General features: G+C 38.4%; 4 protein-coding genes across 4 annotated transcripts; all 4 read left to right on the top strand.

Annotated features, from left to right (window-relative positions):
- The first annotated feature begins 1,363 nt into the window (after positions 1–1,363).
- LOC125220859 (putative late blight resistance protein homolog R1B-16) lies at positions 1,364–3,808 on the top strand. Its single transcript, XM_048122992.1, has one exon. The coding sequence runs from the start codon at positions 1,364–1,366 to the stop codon at positions 3,806–3,808; it is 2,445 nt and encodes an 814-aa protein (XP_047978949.1).
- A 970-nt stretch (positions 3,809–4,778) lies between these two features.
- Positions 4,779–5,925, top strand: LOC125220858 (putative late blight resistance protein homolog R1A-3). Its single transcript, XM_048122991.1, has 3 exons — positions 4,779–4,949; positions 5,050–5,372; positions 5,463–5,925. The coding sequence occupies exons 1-3, from the start codon at positions 4,779–4,781 to the stop codon at positions 5,923–5,925; spliced, it is 957 nt and encodes a 318-aa protein (XP_047978948.1).
- Positions 5,926–8,474: 2,549 nt separating this feature from the next.
- LOC125220857 (putative late blight resistance protein homolog R1A-10) lies at positions 8,475–10,798 on the top strand. The gene is made up of 2 exons (XM_048122990.1): positions 8,475–10,743; positions 10,785–10,798. Exons 1-2 carry the CDS (start codon positions 8,475–8,477, stop codon positions 10,796–10,798), a joined length of 2,283 nt encoding a protein of 760 aa, XP_047978947.1.
- Positions 10,799–12,931: 2,133 nt separating this feature from the next.
- LOC125223388 (pentatricopeptide repeat-containing protein At4g21065-like) lies at positions 12,932–15,404 on the top strand. The gene is made up of 2 exons (XM_048126516.1): positions 12,932–13,116; positions 13,199–15,404. Exons 1-2 carry the CDS (start codon positions 13,024–13,026, stop codon positions 15,353–15,355), a joined length of 2,250 nt encoding a protein of 749 aa, XP_047982473.1. The 5' UTR covers positions 12,932–13,023; the 3' UTR covers positions 15,356–15,404.
- The last annotated feature ends 333 nt before the right edge of the window (positions 15,405–15,737 follow it).

Genomic DNA, 15,737 nt, shown 5'->3' with positions numbered 1-15,737 from the left:
TATAAAATTGAAAGTTACTTTTTTTAGTTATCTATAATTACAAAATCAATCAATGAAGTGTCGAATTAGGAGTAAAAATTAGAATAATAAAAATTTTATCGGGTTTTCGGGCCAGCCCATCGGGTTTTCGGGTCTGGCCCTAACGGGTTGCGGGTTAAGCGGGTGCGGGCTAGTCGGGTTGTGATTTCTTTCGGGTTATAAAAGTTCAACCCTAACCCTATAAATTTGGCGGGCTATTCGGGCCAGCCCACGGGTTGCGGGCTACATTGACATCCCTATTGAAAATATATATTGATCTTAATTTAGGACCAACTTAACTAGACCAATCCCAAGAGCTTTTCACATGCATCTCCACGGGTCTTCTCCAGTGGAACATGAGTGATGTAAACCATGACTCCATGAGACATTCCTTAACATGATGTCGAGATTCATCTTGTAGACGATGATAAAATGATTTTGTTTTTTATTCATTGATTCTTATAAAAGAGTACTCCTCCTATTTTTATAACATGTGTAAGATATAAAAAAAATACTTATAGTACTAAAAATAATTCAAATTCAATCATCTTACCAACCATTCTATTTGAACAAAAAAATAGAAAAGTGAAAAACACCAATCACCATAGTAACCAAACAAACCCTAGATTCGACAACTCTCAAATCTGACACTTTCTTACCTTCTAGCTAGGTTAGGCGATTTCTGGAATCAAGCTAGTTACCATCACAAGCAAATCACACATAGCAACAGAGAGAAGATGAAGGAGGAAGAAGATGATATAAAAAATCGCAGAGAAGGGAGGGCGAAATGAGAGATGAAGAATGAATCGTCCATTGGCCAAAATATGGGCCACAATATATCCTCTCAATAGATTTCGCAAATAAACTTAAGGCAGCAATTAAAAAACTTTTTGCGTCTGGGTGCTATACATTAATACAAGTGATCAATATCCAATTTTAACAAAAAAAATTCGTATGCTGTTTTTTCTTATTATGTCTCCAGGTTTACTCTAGTATTGTATCTCTCTATTACTCTTTAATTCTCTATCTATTTATCTCAATAAATATAAATTTATCAAATTCATCCTTTATACTTCCTCCGTCCATAAAAAATAGGACAATTATTGTATGATACGAGTTTTAATGTAGAATTAGTAAAGTAAGAGAGAAGGAGAAAAAAAGAAGTGAAAAACAGTGTCAGCAGAATGACGTGTATAACTATTATTTGTTGAAAATTTTCCATAAATGAATGTGTTCTCTTTTTGTACTCTATTTTTATTTTTTATTTTTTTAACAGAGGGAGTATACGCTTATCTACGCTGCCAGGTTTAGTTTGACAAATTATTTGCATACACATAATAATAATATGGCTTATGAAGCTCTGAATTCCCTGCAACAAACTTTACTCCAAATCCTTCAAAGCAACGATCATCTCACCACTCATCATATAAAATCACGAATTATATCCATCCACGACAAAGCCGTTGTCTTGCAATTGAATCTCAACCATTTTCCAGATAAAGAAACAATAAGGGAGGTTGCAAATACATCAGAAGAGATTATTCAATATCTTTTTTCCTCAGAATATCTATCAAACTGTAAATCAATAGATACAGGTCTCAGACTTTCAGATCAGTTGGGGGAATTGGCTGAGGAGCTCGACTCAACTGTCGGAGATGTGGTTGACTACTGCAAGAGCAACAAAGAAGTGAGTGATTCTCCTCCTGTTAGTGAAATTGAAGATCAAACGGTTGCACAGGAGCTGTCTGTCATAAGTTCAAATCGGTTTAGAAATATAGCGGATAAAATAAAGTCAACTGTTGGTTCCGACAGTAACGATTCAGTTGACTTTGATGAAGATCCGAATGATTCACCATTATTGTTGTTATCTCCACCCATAAGCAAATATGTGGTGGTTGGTTCCGATGAAGATATATTACAGATGAAGAACAGGCTGACTAGCATTTCAGCCAGCCGAGAAATCCTCCCTATTGTCGGAATGGGAGGCATTGGTAAGTCCACACTTGCTAGACATATTTATGATGATCCAATGGTGATGAAGCGTTTTGATATTCGAGCATGGGTCACAGTATCACAAGATTATAGTGTTGAAAGTATTCTCTCACAATTACTAGCTTCGGTCAAAGGAAAAGTGGATCGAGAAGGAAGGGATTCGTTGAAAGTAATCGAAGGAAGGGGGAATCAAATTTACAATATCTTTTTGGATGGGAGGTATCTCATAGTGATGGACGACATATGGAGTGCCAAAGCTTGGCATAGCGTAAGCTGGCTATTTCCTAAAAATCATAATGGAAGTTGTATCATATTAACCACAAGGCTAATGGATGTGACAACTTATTGTACCTCTTTGCCTGTTCATATGATGTGTTTCTTGGATGACGAACAAAGTTGGCGTTTGTTCCACCACAAGGTTTTCGGAGATCAAGATTGTCCTCTTGAGCTACGTAGTGTTGGGGAAATAATTGTAAAAGGATGTGGAGGACTGCCTCTGTCAATTGTAACTGTGGCAGGACTTTTATCGAGGATTCCAAGAACTCCAAAGTTGTGGCAGCAAATTGAAGTAAATGATGGGCACTTGGGATCAATATTATCTTTGAGTTACAATCACTTGCCTCAAGATTTGAGGGAGTGTTTCTTGTATATGGCAGGCTTCCCTCAGGATTACGAGATTCATGTCTCTGAACTCACCAAACTTTGGGTAGCTGAGGGCTTTTTGGAACCACGAACTAAACCTGGAACCTTTATGGAACTAGTAAATAAACTTAAAATCGTAGAAGAGTCAGCAGAGCAGTGCTTGGAAGATCTGATCAGACAAAGTCTAGTTTTAGTCACTAGCAGGAAAATTGATGGCAAAATCAAAAGTTGCAAGCTACATAGTATGGTGCGTGACTTTTGTGTGAGACAAGCTGGACAAGAGAAGTTCCTTCTTCATGTTAACGACTACTTCCCTAATCCTATCTTGAGAAGGCATTTTCTTCCAAAAGTCCTCCAAAATCATCATCGCTTAAGAGTTAGCTGGCATGATCTACACCTTAAAGATTCTTTGCATAGCTCCACCACTTCTATTATATGCATCCCACAAAGGGGGTATAAGCCTAAAGGATCTGTAGAGAACTTTAGTTCATTGAGGGTCCTTCACGTTTTACGGAGAAATGATCATTCATATTGGGAGCTAGGTCAAGTGTTTAACTTGATTAGTCTCACTTACCTTGCTTCCAACATTCCTGATAGTATTGTCCCTCCAGCTATAGCAAAGCTTCAGAACCTGCAGACTTTAATTATTTATAGATCTGATGTTCGTTTGCCAGTGGAGATTTGGAGCCTGAGGCAATTGAGGCATCTTATCGCCTTCTCATTTTATCCTTTACCCCTCCCCGAAGGAGCAACTCTTTCTCTTAAAAACTTACAAACACTTACTATGGCAGCAAACTTTGTATGTAGTGAAACGATGGTCAAAATGATCCTAAACATAAAAAAGTTGGGAATATGCTACTCTGAAGAGAAGTTTGGAGCAGGCTGTCATCTGTACAATCTTATACATTTGCGTCGACTTGAGAAATTGAAATTGAAGATGCAGAGTTCATCTATGCCGCATTTTGAAAATCTTGCTCATTCCTCTATCGCTGAAAAAGTTAGAATTAAGTGGCGGGTGGATTTCTACGAGAGCTATGGTGATTGTTGGTTCATTGCCGATTCTTCAAGTGTTGAAACTAAAGAACTATGCTTTCCAAGAGGAAAAATGGGAAACCATGAGCATGGGATTTCATCGTTTGATAGTTCTGCTTATTGAAGAGTCAAATCTGAAGTGTTGGAGAGCTAACAGGAGACACTTTCCGAGGCTCCAATGCCTAATGCTTCATTGTTGTCCATTCTTGGATGAGATTCCACATGACATTGGAAATATTCCAACACTCAAGTTGATTGAGATCGATGATCATAACCAATCTCTTTTGAACTCGGCAGAATTTATACTAGAAGAGCAATCGAATTTAGGGAATGATGACCTAAAAGTCGTAGTAAAGCATTCATGATCCTATTCCGGACTTGATTGTGCTTCATATCTGGTAAGGAATTTATAAAAGTTGCAAGGTATGACATCATTTCTCAGTTAGTAGAATATCTATTGATTCCTCTCATGTTTTTCAGATGCAGAGCTTTGTTGAGGTAGCTAATCAGATATTCTACGGATGAAAGAGGCAGAGATTGAATGGTTGGTGATGTTTGTTTAAGCTAGTTTCAAATGATGAATATTGTGTTATTATGCAATTCTCAAAGTTAAATGTTTGTTTGTATTGGCATTGTTGTTTACATTGTACTACTCTACACAGGGAAGAAATCGGCTTCAAAGAATAGGAATTGGTTGAACATCAAGCATGAAACCGCAAAAACAAATCTTTAGATTACAGCTACTGCTGGAAACTAGTACTGAGAAGTTATTGATTATGGAAAAGTAACCCTTCTCATCATTTGATTATATGCTTTTCTGTTTAGTGAAAGGTGATCTTCTAGATCATTCTCAGAGCTAGTATATAGTTTCTAGTCTTACATCTGTATCAATTAATTAATGAATACATCTTCTCTTTGATGAAATACAGACAATAGTCTTTTCAGTTCATTAATGGAATCACATGCTTTTGTTCTGGGGGCCCTATGAAGATATTTCTTGAATAATGATCATTTCTGCACCTCACACTCAACTTTTTCATTTTAGCTGTTTTGTATCCAAATAAGCATTTTCCCTGACAATTTGTTTGGCTGTTATGGCTTATGAAGCTTTGGAATCCTTGCAACAAACCTTACTCCTAGTCCTTCAGCGCGATGATCATCTCATCACTCCTCCTGTTAAACGACGAATTATATCCATCCACGACAAAGCTGTTGTCTTGCAGTTTAATCTCAAATGGTTTCCAGATAAGGAGACAATGAGGGAGGTCGCAAATACAACTGAAGAGATTATTCAATACCTTTTTCTCCCCAGAATAACTATCAAATTGTAAATTGATTGATCCAAGTGTCAGACTTTCAGATCAGCTGGGGAAATTGGCTAAGGAGCTCGAATCAACTGTTGGATATGTCGCTGACTACTGCAACAGTGATTCTCTCTCTGTTAGTTCATCATCAAGATCTGCACTCAAGAATGAAGTTGAAGATCTGACAGTTGCAACGGAGCTGATGATCAGATTATCAATCCGGTTGAGGAGATTTACGGAGAAAATAAAGTTAAGTTCTAGAGCATTAGTAGATGACGATCTTGTGGTGGGTTTTAAAAACGATGTGTTGCAGATAAAGCACCGGCTTAATTGCAATGACAGACTACGAATTCTCCCTATAGTCGGAATGGGAGGAATTGGGAAGTCCGTACTTGCTAAATATATCTATGATGATCCATTGATTATATGCCATTTTGATATTCAAATTTGAGTCACAATATCACAAGATTATAGTTTAGCAAGTATTCTCTCACAAGTACTAGCTTCGATCAAAGATGATGTAGATCGAGGTGGGAGGGATTCGTTCAAAGGACTTGAAGCGGCGAAGGTTGAAATTCACAAAATGTTATCCGGGAGGAGGTATCTCATAGTAATGGACGACATGTGGAGTGCGGAAGCTTGGGATCACGTACGAAGGCTATTTCCTAACAATGATAATGGAAGCTGGATCATATTAACCACAAGGCTAATGGATGTGGCCACTTATTGTACCTCTTTGCCTGTTCATATGATGCGTTTCTTGGATGACGAACAAAGTTGGCGTTTGTTCAATCACAAGGTCTTCAGAGATCAAGATTGCCCTCTTGAGCTACAAAATGTTGGGGAAAAAATAGTAAAAGGATGTGGAGGTCTGCCCCTCTCAATTGTTAATGTAGCAGGACTTCTATCGAGGATTCCTAGAACTCCCAAGTTGTGACAGCATATTGAAGTAAATGATGGACAGTTGGGATCAATATTATCTTTGAGTTACAACCACTTGTCTCCACATTTGAGGAAGCGTTTCTTGTATATAGCAGGCTTCCCTCAAGATTATGAGATTCATGTCTCTGAACTCACCAAACTTTGGGTAGCTGAGGGCTTTTTGGAACGGCGAAATGAATCCGAAAGTGAAGAAATGGTGGCAGAGGAGTGCTTAGAGGATCAGATCAAGCAAAGTCTAGTTTTGGTCACTAGCTGGAAAAGTGATGGGAAAACCAAAACTTGCAGGCTGCATAATATGGTGCGGGACTTTTGTGTGAGACAGGCCGGGCAAGAGAAGTTCCTTCTTCCTGTGATGGACTACTTCCCTAACTTGATAGGGACTCCGACATTTCATCAAAGCAAGACGACAGGAACGACGCTGCAGAGCTCCGACCAAACCGAGAGCCATCAGTCGAAGATCCAGGCCCAACGCGAGTCACGGAAACCGAAAGCAAGCCCAAGAGAAAGAGATCCAAACCAGCCCACTTCAAAGATTACACGTCCCACTAAATTTCCATTCCTTATGTTATTTCCTTTTATTTGTTTTTGGTTTATTTCCTTTTAGTATGAACAATAATATTTACTTAATTAGAGTCAAATCTTCTTGGGTTTTCTTCTTGATTCTTTCCCAAGTCGTAAGTCCGAATCAAGTAGGGGGAATTCTATAAATTGTAGAATTCCCACTAGATCGAGTCATTGAGAAATAAAGTTAATTCTTTTCCTCATTCTCCGTCTTCTTAACCCTAGCACTTCAACTAGGGATTGCTTTTCTTTCATAAACTCACGTAAACTTGCATCATAAACCTACGAGTGCTCGAATCTAATCGATATCTAGTGCTTTCATTGATCACTCTCCTCCTCCCCAACCATGCCTTCCACAGAAGAAACAACGGAGGATTCTAAGACCCATGAATACACACAGCAGGAGATTGGCCAGATGATTTTTGATATGCATAAGTACGCTCGGGTCTTCGGGACCACAATACAAAGGGGACGGTCCAGTTGATGATGATGCCATTGCTAAAAAAATTGAACATGCACAAATACATACTACTCAGTAACATATTTGTTTAGCTTAAAAAACCAACACAAAATTTTAATACCTATAATTTTATGAAATGGAATTTTTCCTCCTCAACTCAAACAATGAAACCCAAAGATTGTTTTTTTTACTCTTTCCAATTCCACCATTAATTTCATGTATGAAGTGAGTTAGCTTGTTCTATTTGCCATTCAAATCTCAATTAAAGAATCAATTCAAATATACTAAAAACGAAGCTTCATCATCAACTAACAATGCACAATAAAGACAATTACAAACTTAATCTCACAATGCACACATTCTTGTTTCAATTCTTCCAAAAAAATAAACCAATTACAAACCAATTACAAAAAATTGCACAAACCCTAACCAAAGGGGAAACAAGGATAGAGGCTGAGGTAATACATACCGTGGGGGAGAGAGCGGCGGCGGCGGCGGCAGGTCGACGAGAGCGGCGGCAGCGGCGGCGACGAAGCAGCAGAATCGAAGAAACGCCTTCTGCCCGATTCTGTTATGGAATGCCTTCTGCCCAATTTAATTCAAGTTAGAAACGCATTCTTAGAATGCGTATTTCATAATTTTGACTTTTCTGGGTTGACTGCCGATTTAGCTTTGTTGCGCATTCTAAGAATGCGTATTTGAAATACGCATTCTTAGAATGCGCAACACCTATTTACAGAAATAAAAAAAAACTAGCCTATTGGTGGAACCATTTTTGTAGAAGACCCCATTTATAGAATTTAGCCATTACATGATATCAGTGTTTAGTGTGCCACTGTGTAGCCCTTTTTTCGCGAGCATTAGAATTTTGTATCAAATTTTTTCTACGTATGAATTTATATGGAAATTCAAATAATGTGAGAAATTCTAAATCTGAAATTTTTAAAAAAATTATAACTAAATCTGAACCGACCCAATTCGATTATCAACACAATCTTTGAGCACAAAAACCTTGATCACTATACAATATTAACCTATACTATTATTTATTCTCATGCGATTGGCCCACGAATAGCATGCAATCACCGGGTGTTCAAGACACTTCAGAGTCCTGTGAGCACAATAGTGCGTGCTTGCTCAATTCTTCCCGAGCATAGCCGCCCTCTGATGCTCTCTAATTCACTTTTTTCACAAGCTGGTGTGATGTAGTGAAGAGAGCCCGAGCTAGATAGAATCATTTGCCCCTCTGTTATAGGATATATACCCTCCTGGCCTGTATATGTTTTTATTATATGCTTAGGTTTAGTTTAGTGAAAGGTGATCTTCCAGATCATTCTGTACAATAATAGTCTTACATCTGTATCATTTAATTAATGAATATATGACATACAATCAATAGTTTTTTTTTTTGACTTTTTTCAGCTCATTAATGGAATCGCTTACTTTTCACACTCAACCTTTTCATTTTGACGTTTTTGAATCCAAATAGATAAGCATTTTGGTTGAGAAATTGTTGGGCTGGTATGGCTTATGAAGCTGTGGATTCCCTGCAACAAACCTTACTCCTAATCCTTCAACGCCACGATGATCATGTCATCACTCCTACTGTTAAGCAACAGATTGTATCTATCCACGACAAAGCTGTTGTGTTGCAGTTTAATCTCAAACGATTTCCAGAAAAAGAAACAATAAGGGAGGTAGCAAATGCAACTGAAGAGATTATTGAATATCTTTTCTCCCCACAAAATCTATCAGATAATGGATCCATAGACCCAACTGTCAAACTTTCATATCAGTTGGGGAAATTGGCTGAGAAGCTTGAGTCAACTGTTGGATATGTCATTGACCACTGCAAGATGAAGGATGAGCAAATTGCTAGAGCATTAGTAGATGAAAATCCGAGTGATTCACCATCAATACATCCAACCACAATTGCTACAGACAGAGATTTTCTGGTTGGTTTTGATGAAGATATAATACAGCTGAGGTCCCGGCTCATTGGTCATGATGGACGAAAAGTCCTCCCAATTGTTGGAATGGCAGGAATTGGTAAGTCCACACTTGCTAAATATATTTATGATGATCCATTTATCACATTCCATTTTGATATTCAAGCTTGGGTCACAATATCACAAGATTATAGTACAGCAAGTATTCTCTCACAATTACGAGCTTCGGTCAAAGCTAAAGCAGATGGAGTTGGAAGGGAATTGTTGAAAGAAATCGAAGCAGAGGACGTTGAGATTTTGCAAATCCTATGGGGGAGGAGGTATCTCATAGTAATAGATGACATGTGGTGTGTGGAAGCTTGGGATCACATACGGTGGTTATTTCCTGAGACTACCAGCGGAAGTAATATCATAATAACCACAAGGCTAATCGATGTGGCTACTTATGCTGCCACTTCGCGCTACATTCATATGATGCATTGCTTGGATGAGGAACAAAGTTGGCGTTTGTTCCAGCACAAGCTTTTCGGAGATCAGGATTGCCCTCTTGAGTTACAAACTGTTGGGAAAAAAGTTGTAAAAGGATGTGGAGGACTGCCCCTCTCAATTGTTATTGTGGCAGGAATTTTGTCTGGGATTCCTAGAACTCCAAACTTGTGGCAGCAAATTGAGGGAAATGATGGGAAGTTGGGAACAATATTATCTTTGAGTTACAACCACTTGCCTCCACATTTGAAGGAGTGTTTCTTGTATATGGCTGGCTTCCCTAAAGATTATGAGATTCATGCCTCTGAACTCGTCAAACTTTGGGTAGCTGAGGGTTTTTTGGAATGTCAAAAATTCAAATGCGTAGAAGAGGTGGCAGAAGAGTGCTTGGAGGATCTGATTAAGCAAAGTCTAGTTTTGGTCACCAGCCGAAAAAGCGACGGCAAACCTAAAAGTTGTAGGCTGCATTGTATGGTGCGGGACTTTTGTGTGAGACATGCCGGGCAAGAGAATATCCTTCTTTCTGTTATGGACTATTTCCCTACTCATATCTTGAGAAGACATTTTCTTCCACAAGTCCTCCAAAATCATCACTGCATAAGCGTTAGTTGGCATGATCTACAACTTAGAGACTCTACGCATAGCTCATGCACCACTTCTATTATATGCATCCCACACAGAGGGTATAGGCCCAAAGGCTCTGTAGAAAACTTTACCTCACTCAGGGTTCTTCACGTTTTACGCAGAAATGATCATTCATATTGGGAGCTAGGTCAAGTGTTTGAATTGATTAATCTCACTTACCTTGCTTCCTCCATTTCTGATAGTATTGTTCCTCCAGCTATATCAAAGCTTAAGAATCTTCAAACTTTAATTATTTATAGATTTGGGGTTCAGCTGCCTGTGGATATTTGGAGGTTGAGGCAATTGAGACATCTTATTGCCTTCTCATTTCATCCTTTACCCCTTCCCAAAGGAGCAACTCCTTCTCTAGAAAACTTACAGACATTGTCTATGGCAACAAACTTTGTATGTAGTGAAAGGATGATGGATATGATCTCAAACATAAAAAAGTTGGGAATATGCTACTCTGAAGAGAAGTTTGGTGCAGGTTACCATATTGACAACCTTATACATTTGCTTAAACTTGAGAAGCTAAAATTGGAGATGCATAGTTCGTTTGTGCCACGTCTGAAACCAGTTTTTCCTCCGTCGTTGAAGAAGTTGGAATTGAGTGGCGAGTGGATTTCATGGAGAGATATGACGATTGTTGGTTCATTGCCCAATCTTCAAGTGTTGAAATTAAAAAACTATGCTTGCTCTGGGGAACACTGGGAAACCATTGAGGGGGAATTTCGTATGTTGATACATCTGCTTATTGATGAATCAAATCTGAAGTGGTGGACAACTGAATATAACCACTTTCCAAGGCTCCAATGCCTAATGCTTCATCGTTGTCCATACATGGATGAGATTCCACATGATATTGCAGATATTCGAACACTTGAACTGATTGAGATCGATGATGGTAACCAATCTCTTTTGCACTCGGCAAAAAGAATACAAAAGGAACAGCGGGAGATCTGGGGAAATGATGAACTAAAAGTGATGGTAAAGCGTTCTTGATCCTGTTTCAAACTTGACTATGTACTTCATATCTATCAGGTAAGGAATTCATAAAAGTTGCAAGGTTTCACATCATTTTTTGCAACAGCTAAGCACCTTCCTCTCTTTTCAACATTTCTCAGTTGGTAGAATGTTGGTTGATTCCTCACATTTATTTTCTTCTCGTTTTCCAGATGCAGAGCTTTGATGAGGTTGCTTTATCAGATAATCTAATGACGAAAGGGACAAACAATTAAAGGTGCAATGGTTAGAAATGTTTGTTCTAGTATAGTACTTTTTGTATCAAATGGGAGAACAAATATTGTTCAAAATTTTATAACTAATATAAACTCAAGTATCCAAAAAGTTTCAAAAAATTTTAAATAATCACTTTTTTTAATATTATACATTTGGTTAAGTAAAACAATCTTGAGAAAATAACTGAAATATTATTTATGAAAAATGAGACTCATCTCACTAGGATGAGAAATTTATCATGAAGAGTTAGAAATGAATTTTAGTGAATAGATCAAATGGAAAACATGACTACTTTACATGAATGGAATTTTTTTTTTTTGTTGTTGATTTTGAGAGTTGCGAGATTAAACTTTATTAGTATTATTTTGAATAATTTACAATTACAATAAATAATGTTAAAAAAAAAAATCGGGTGACTAGGAGTCTTGGACCGCCACATCTAGGCCTGAAAATTTATTCCGCGGGTTTCGGATATTTCCGACCCAGTCCCAATACCCGACGGGTTTTGGGTACCCGAAACCCGAAATTATGGGTTCGGGTACGGGTTTGGGTAGTTAATGTTAGGATTTTTCGGGTTTAGGGTACCCGAAACCCGTATTAGGGTACCCGACTAATACCCAATTAAACCCGATTAATTATGTATTTAAGATAAATATTTTTATTTAGTATAGGGCCTATGGCCTGTAGGTAAATCTAGGGTAACTTTATTTTTAAATTAAGTAGTGTCTATTTGTCTAATGTCTATTTTATACAATATAGAATTGGGGAGTGATCAATTGCTAACTCATCATTTAATTGCTAACTAGAACTAATTTAAGGCCACATGATTTTTAAAAACGTGTGGTCTACAATTTGCCACGTGTAATTTTCGTTTTTATTAATTAAATTAAAAAAAACGCCAAATTAGGGTTTTGGATGAAAATGTCAATATAGTGTTTCGAAAATATCAACACAATGCTTTAACAATGTCAACACAAATTTAGGATTGACATTGTAAATGCTTTATATTGACATATTATCTTAACTGTATTGACATTAAATTTCTGTGTACGAAAAATATGAAAATTCTAGATTTTTTTTTTCAAATTTTGACGTCAGAACATATGCATGTAATATATCGTTGGAATCCTTATAAAATTATCTTTAATTTGATATATGTTATATGAATTTAAAGTTTTGGGATTTCTTTTAAAAGTTAGTTATAACTAACTTGACATTAATACCCCTATTGATTTTTATTGGAATTAATCTTATAGCCTTATTGACTTTTTTGTTGATCGTATTGACATTTTGTGGTTAATGATCTAGGCCTTTAATTTGAATATCTAATGGCTATTATTGAGTTGTAGTTAGCAATTAAGCATTGAGTTAGCAATATAACACTCCCCATATAGAATTATAGTCAATATATAATAAGTATTGTGTTACTTTTAATAAATTCTATTCTCATCACAATTTAATTTATATAAAAGAATAAATTTTAAATATATAATTCCGGGTTTATGGGTACCCGATTAGTTGGGTTCGGGTACCCACATCGGATATTAGGGTACCTGAATTTACATACGGGTCGGATATTGGGTATGATATTTTTGAAATTTCGGGTTCGGGTACCCGAATTTTCAGGTTTGGGTACCCGGGGAGTATTACCGACTTGATTCCGAAAAACGATCTACAGCTAAATTTCATCCAAACACAGTAGATAACGAATTCAACCCCCATACATTCGATCACGCTATCAACATGTAGAATTCCTGCTTTCACTTCATATTCCATGGCCTCTCTCCCTCCCGTTGTCGTCGCCAACACTCTCAAGCTCGACTCCGAATTCAGGAAACTCCCCGCTCCTCCTCTTCCTCTCGAAAAGGTATCCAATTTCACTATTCACCTCAATTTTGATAAAATCATGGATATATTCCTTTTACTTCTCAATCTCTTGAATTTCTCAGCTGCAGAGAAGTTACACCCCCAAAGAGGCAATCTCGCTGAGTTTGGATTTGAAAGAATTAGAAGTTAACAGAAAACTTGAATCGTCTCATTACTTTCCGATTTTGCAAGAATGTATGCTGCAGAATTCAGTTTCAGGAGTTGAATCGGTTCATTGCCAAATCATCAAAAGCGGATTTGGTGAGGAGCTCTTCCTTATGACGTTTCTGGTCAATGTTTATGCGAAATGTTGGGAAATGGGGAGTGCGCGGAAGGTGTTTGATAATTTGCCGAAGAGAAACGCGGTGGCGTGGACTTCGTTGATGTCCGGTTACATTTACAATTCACGGCCTGAATTAGCTGTTGGTATTTTCAACGAGATGTTGGAAGCAGGGGTGTGTCCCACGAATTACACGCTGGGAGTTGTCTTGAATGCTTGCACATCGTTGGGTGATTTCAGTCTTGCGAAACAGATTCATGGTTATATTGCGAAGCATGGTCTTGCGCGTGATTCGAGCATTGGGAATGCGCTGTGTAGCTTGTATTCGAAATGTCGTAATTTGGCTCTGGCGATCAGGGTGTTTGAGAGCATTGAGGAGAAGGATGTGATATCATGGACTGCTGTGGTATCTGCCTGTGGGGATAATGGGAATTCCGCGAAGGGATTGGCTATGTTTGTGAAGATGCTCGTTGGGGGTGTTGAGCCGAATGAGATCACTCTGACTAGTGTACTGAGCTTGTGCTGCACAATGCAAGCTCTGGATGCAGGAGCTCAGGTTCACTCGTTTATTATAAAACTCGGATATGGCTCGGATCTGCGCTTGACGAATTCAATCATGTATTTGTATTTGAAAAGCGGGTGTATCACTGAGGCGAAGAAGTTGTTTGTTGGCATGAGTTCTATCAGCTTAGTTACATGGAATGCTATGATTGCAGGCTATGCAGAGATGATAAGTCTTGCGGAGGATGCCCTCTCGGCTTACTTATGTGGAATGGAGGCGCTTCAAATATTCCAGCAAATGAACAGATTGGGGCTGAGACCCGATTTGTATACCTTCTCGAGTTTATTCAGTGTGTGCAGTAGTTTAGTGGCTTTGGAGCAGGGGGAACAATTTCATGCACAGACGATAAAAACTGGGTTTTTGTCTGATGTGATTGTGGCGACTGCCCTCGTTAACATGTACAACAAATGTGGAAGCATCAATCAAGCCAGCAAAGCTTTTCTTGAAATGTCTACGAGGACCCTAATTTCGTGGACTTCCATGATCACCGCGTTTGCACAGCATGGGCGCTCAGAGCAGGCTTTGCAGTTGTTCGAGGATATGAGACGTGTAGGGGTTAAACCAAACAAGATAACCTTCGTTGGCGTGCTATCAGCCTGTAGTCAAGCAGGAATGGTCGACCAAGCATTTGCATACTACGAAATGATGAAACATGAGTACAGAATCAACCCTGTGATGGACCACTACGCGTGCTTAATAGATATGTTTGTCAGATTAGATAGGATAGATGAGGCTTTCGACTTCATCAAGAAGGAGAATCTGATTCCAAACGAATTCATATGGTCGATTCTGATTGCTGGCTGTAGAAGTCAAGGGAAACTAGAGCTAGCCTTTCACGCTGCAGAACAACTGCTTGAACTCGAGCCTAAAGACTCTGAGACCTATATCTTACTGCTGAATATGTATGTGTCTGCCGGGAGATGGAAGGATGTGTCGAGGGTGAGAAAGATGATGAGAGATGCAAAGGTCGATAAAATAGTGGACTGGAGTTGGATTAGCATCCGAAACAAGGTCTATTCGTTCAAGTTCAGCAGCAAGAAACACCATCAAGACGAGGTTACTGAGCTCTTGGATGTCTTGATTGAGAGAGCGAAGCCTCTCGGATATAAGGCTGAGACGGAATTGGAGATAGACGGGGAGGAAAAGGAGGAAGCTGCTACCACCTCAGCTGCTGCTCATCACAGTGAAAAGATGGCAGTTGCCTTTGGATTGCTCAACACATCAGGTAAGGTAGAGATCAGAGTCACCAAGAGCACTGGTATGTGTAGGGATTGCCATAGTTTCATTAAAATCGTGTCGTTATTGACTTCGACAACTGTAATTATTCGAGATAGTAAGAGGCTGCACAAATTTCACAAGGGGGAGTGTTCTTGTAAAGATTTTGGGGGTCTTGTTTGATGACTTTTCCACATATTTTTGATATAAAGGTGGTTTGTTGTTCATGCCATTGCTAGGATTTATGTTGCTGCAAGTTTCTTTGATTGTTTAGCACTCCTTCCAGATATCCACAATCCAAGGTCATTAATTTGGGTCTTTTGTTCGCGATCAAGTTATAGTTGATATGTTTCTATCCGATTAATAAATTGAGGGTTCGAATCACCGGGAGTAAATGACAGATCTTCTTTAACCACAAATTTTGAAACGGTTGGTGTTACCTTCTTTTAATTTACTTTGATTAGCACTCCCAACCTTTTCAATTGTCCAAGAGTTCGTACGTCGAACACAGTGTTTTCGAATCAAAATCATCGAGATCATGCAACCACAATTCAAATCCAATTAA

The sequence above is a fragment of the Salvia hispanica genome, chromosome 4 (genome assembly GCF_023119035.1).
Source record: "Salvia hispanica cultivar TCC Black 2014 chromosome 4, UniMelb_Shisp_WGS_1.0, whole genome shotgun sequence".
Classification (NCBI taxonomy): domain Eukaryota; kingdom Viridiplantae; phylum Streptophyta; class Magnoliopsida; order Lamiales; family Lamiaceae; genus Salvia; species Salvia hispanica.
This window is presented reverse-complemented; position numbering and strand designations above follow the sequence as displayed.

Coding starts and splice junctions, on each gene's coding strand:
- LOC125220857 (XM_048122990.1), top strand. CDS start 8,475: ATGGCTTATGAAGCTGTGGATTCCCTGCAACAAACCTTACTCCTAATC.
- LOC125220858 (XM_048122991.1), top strand. CDS start 4,779: ATGGCTTATGAAGCTTTGGAATCCTTGCAACAAACCTTACTCCTAGTC. Junction 4,950..5,049: donor ATAAGGAGACAATGAGGGAG/GTCGCAAATACA, acceptor CTTTCAGATCAG/CTGGGGAAATTGGCTAAGGA. Junction 5,373..5,462: donor GGAATGGGAGGAATTGGGAA/GTCCGTACTTGC, acceptor ACAAGATTATAG/TTTAGCAAGTATTCTCTCAC.
- LOC125220859 (XM_048122992.1), top strand. CDS start 1,364: ATGGCTTATGAAGCTCTGAATTCCCTGCAACAAACTTTACTCCAAATC.
- LOC125223388 (XM_048126516.1), top strand. CDS start 13,024: ATGGCCTCTCTCCCTCCCGTTGTCGTCGCCAACACTCTCAAGCTCGAC. Junction 13,117..13,198: donor CTCCTCTTCCTCTCGAAAAG/GTATCCAATTTC, acceptor TGAATTTCTCAG/CTGCAGAGAAGTTACACCCC.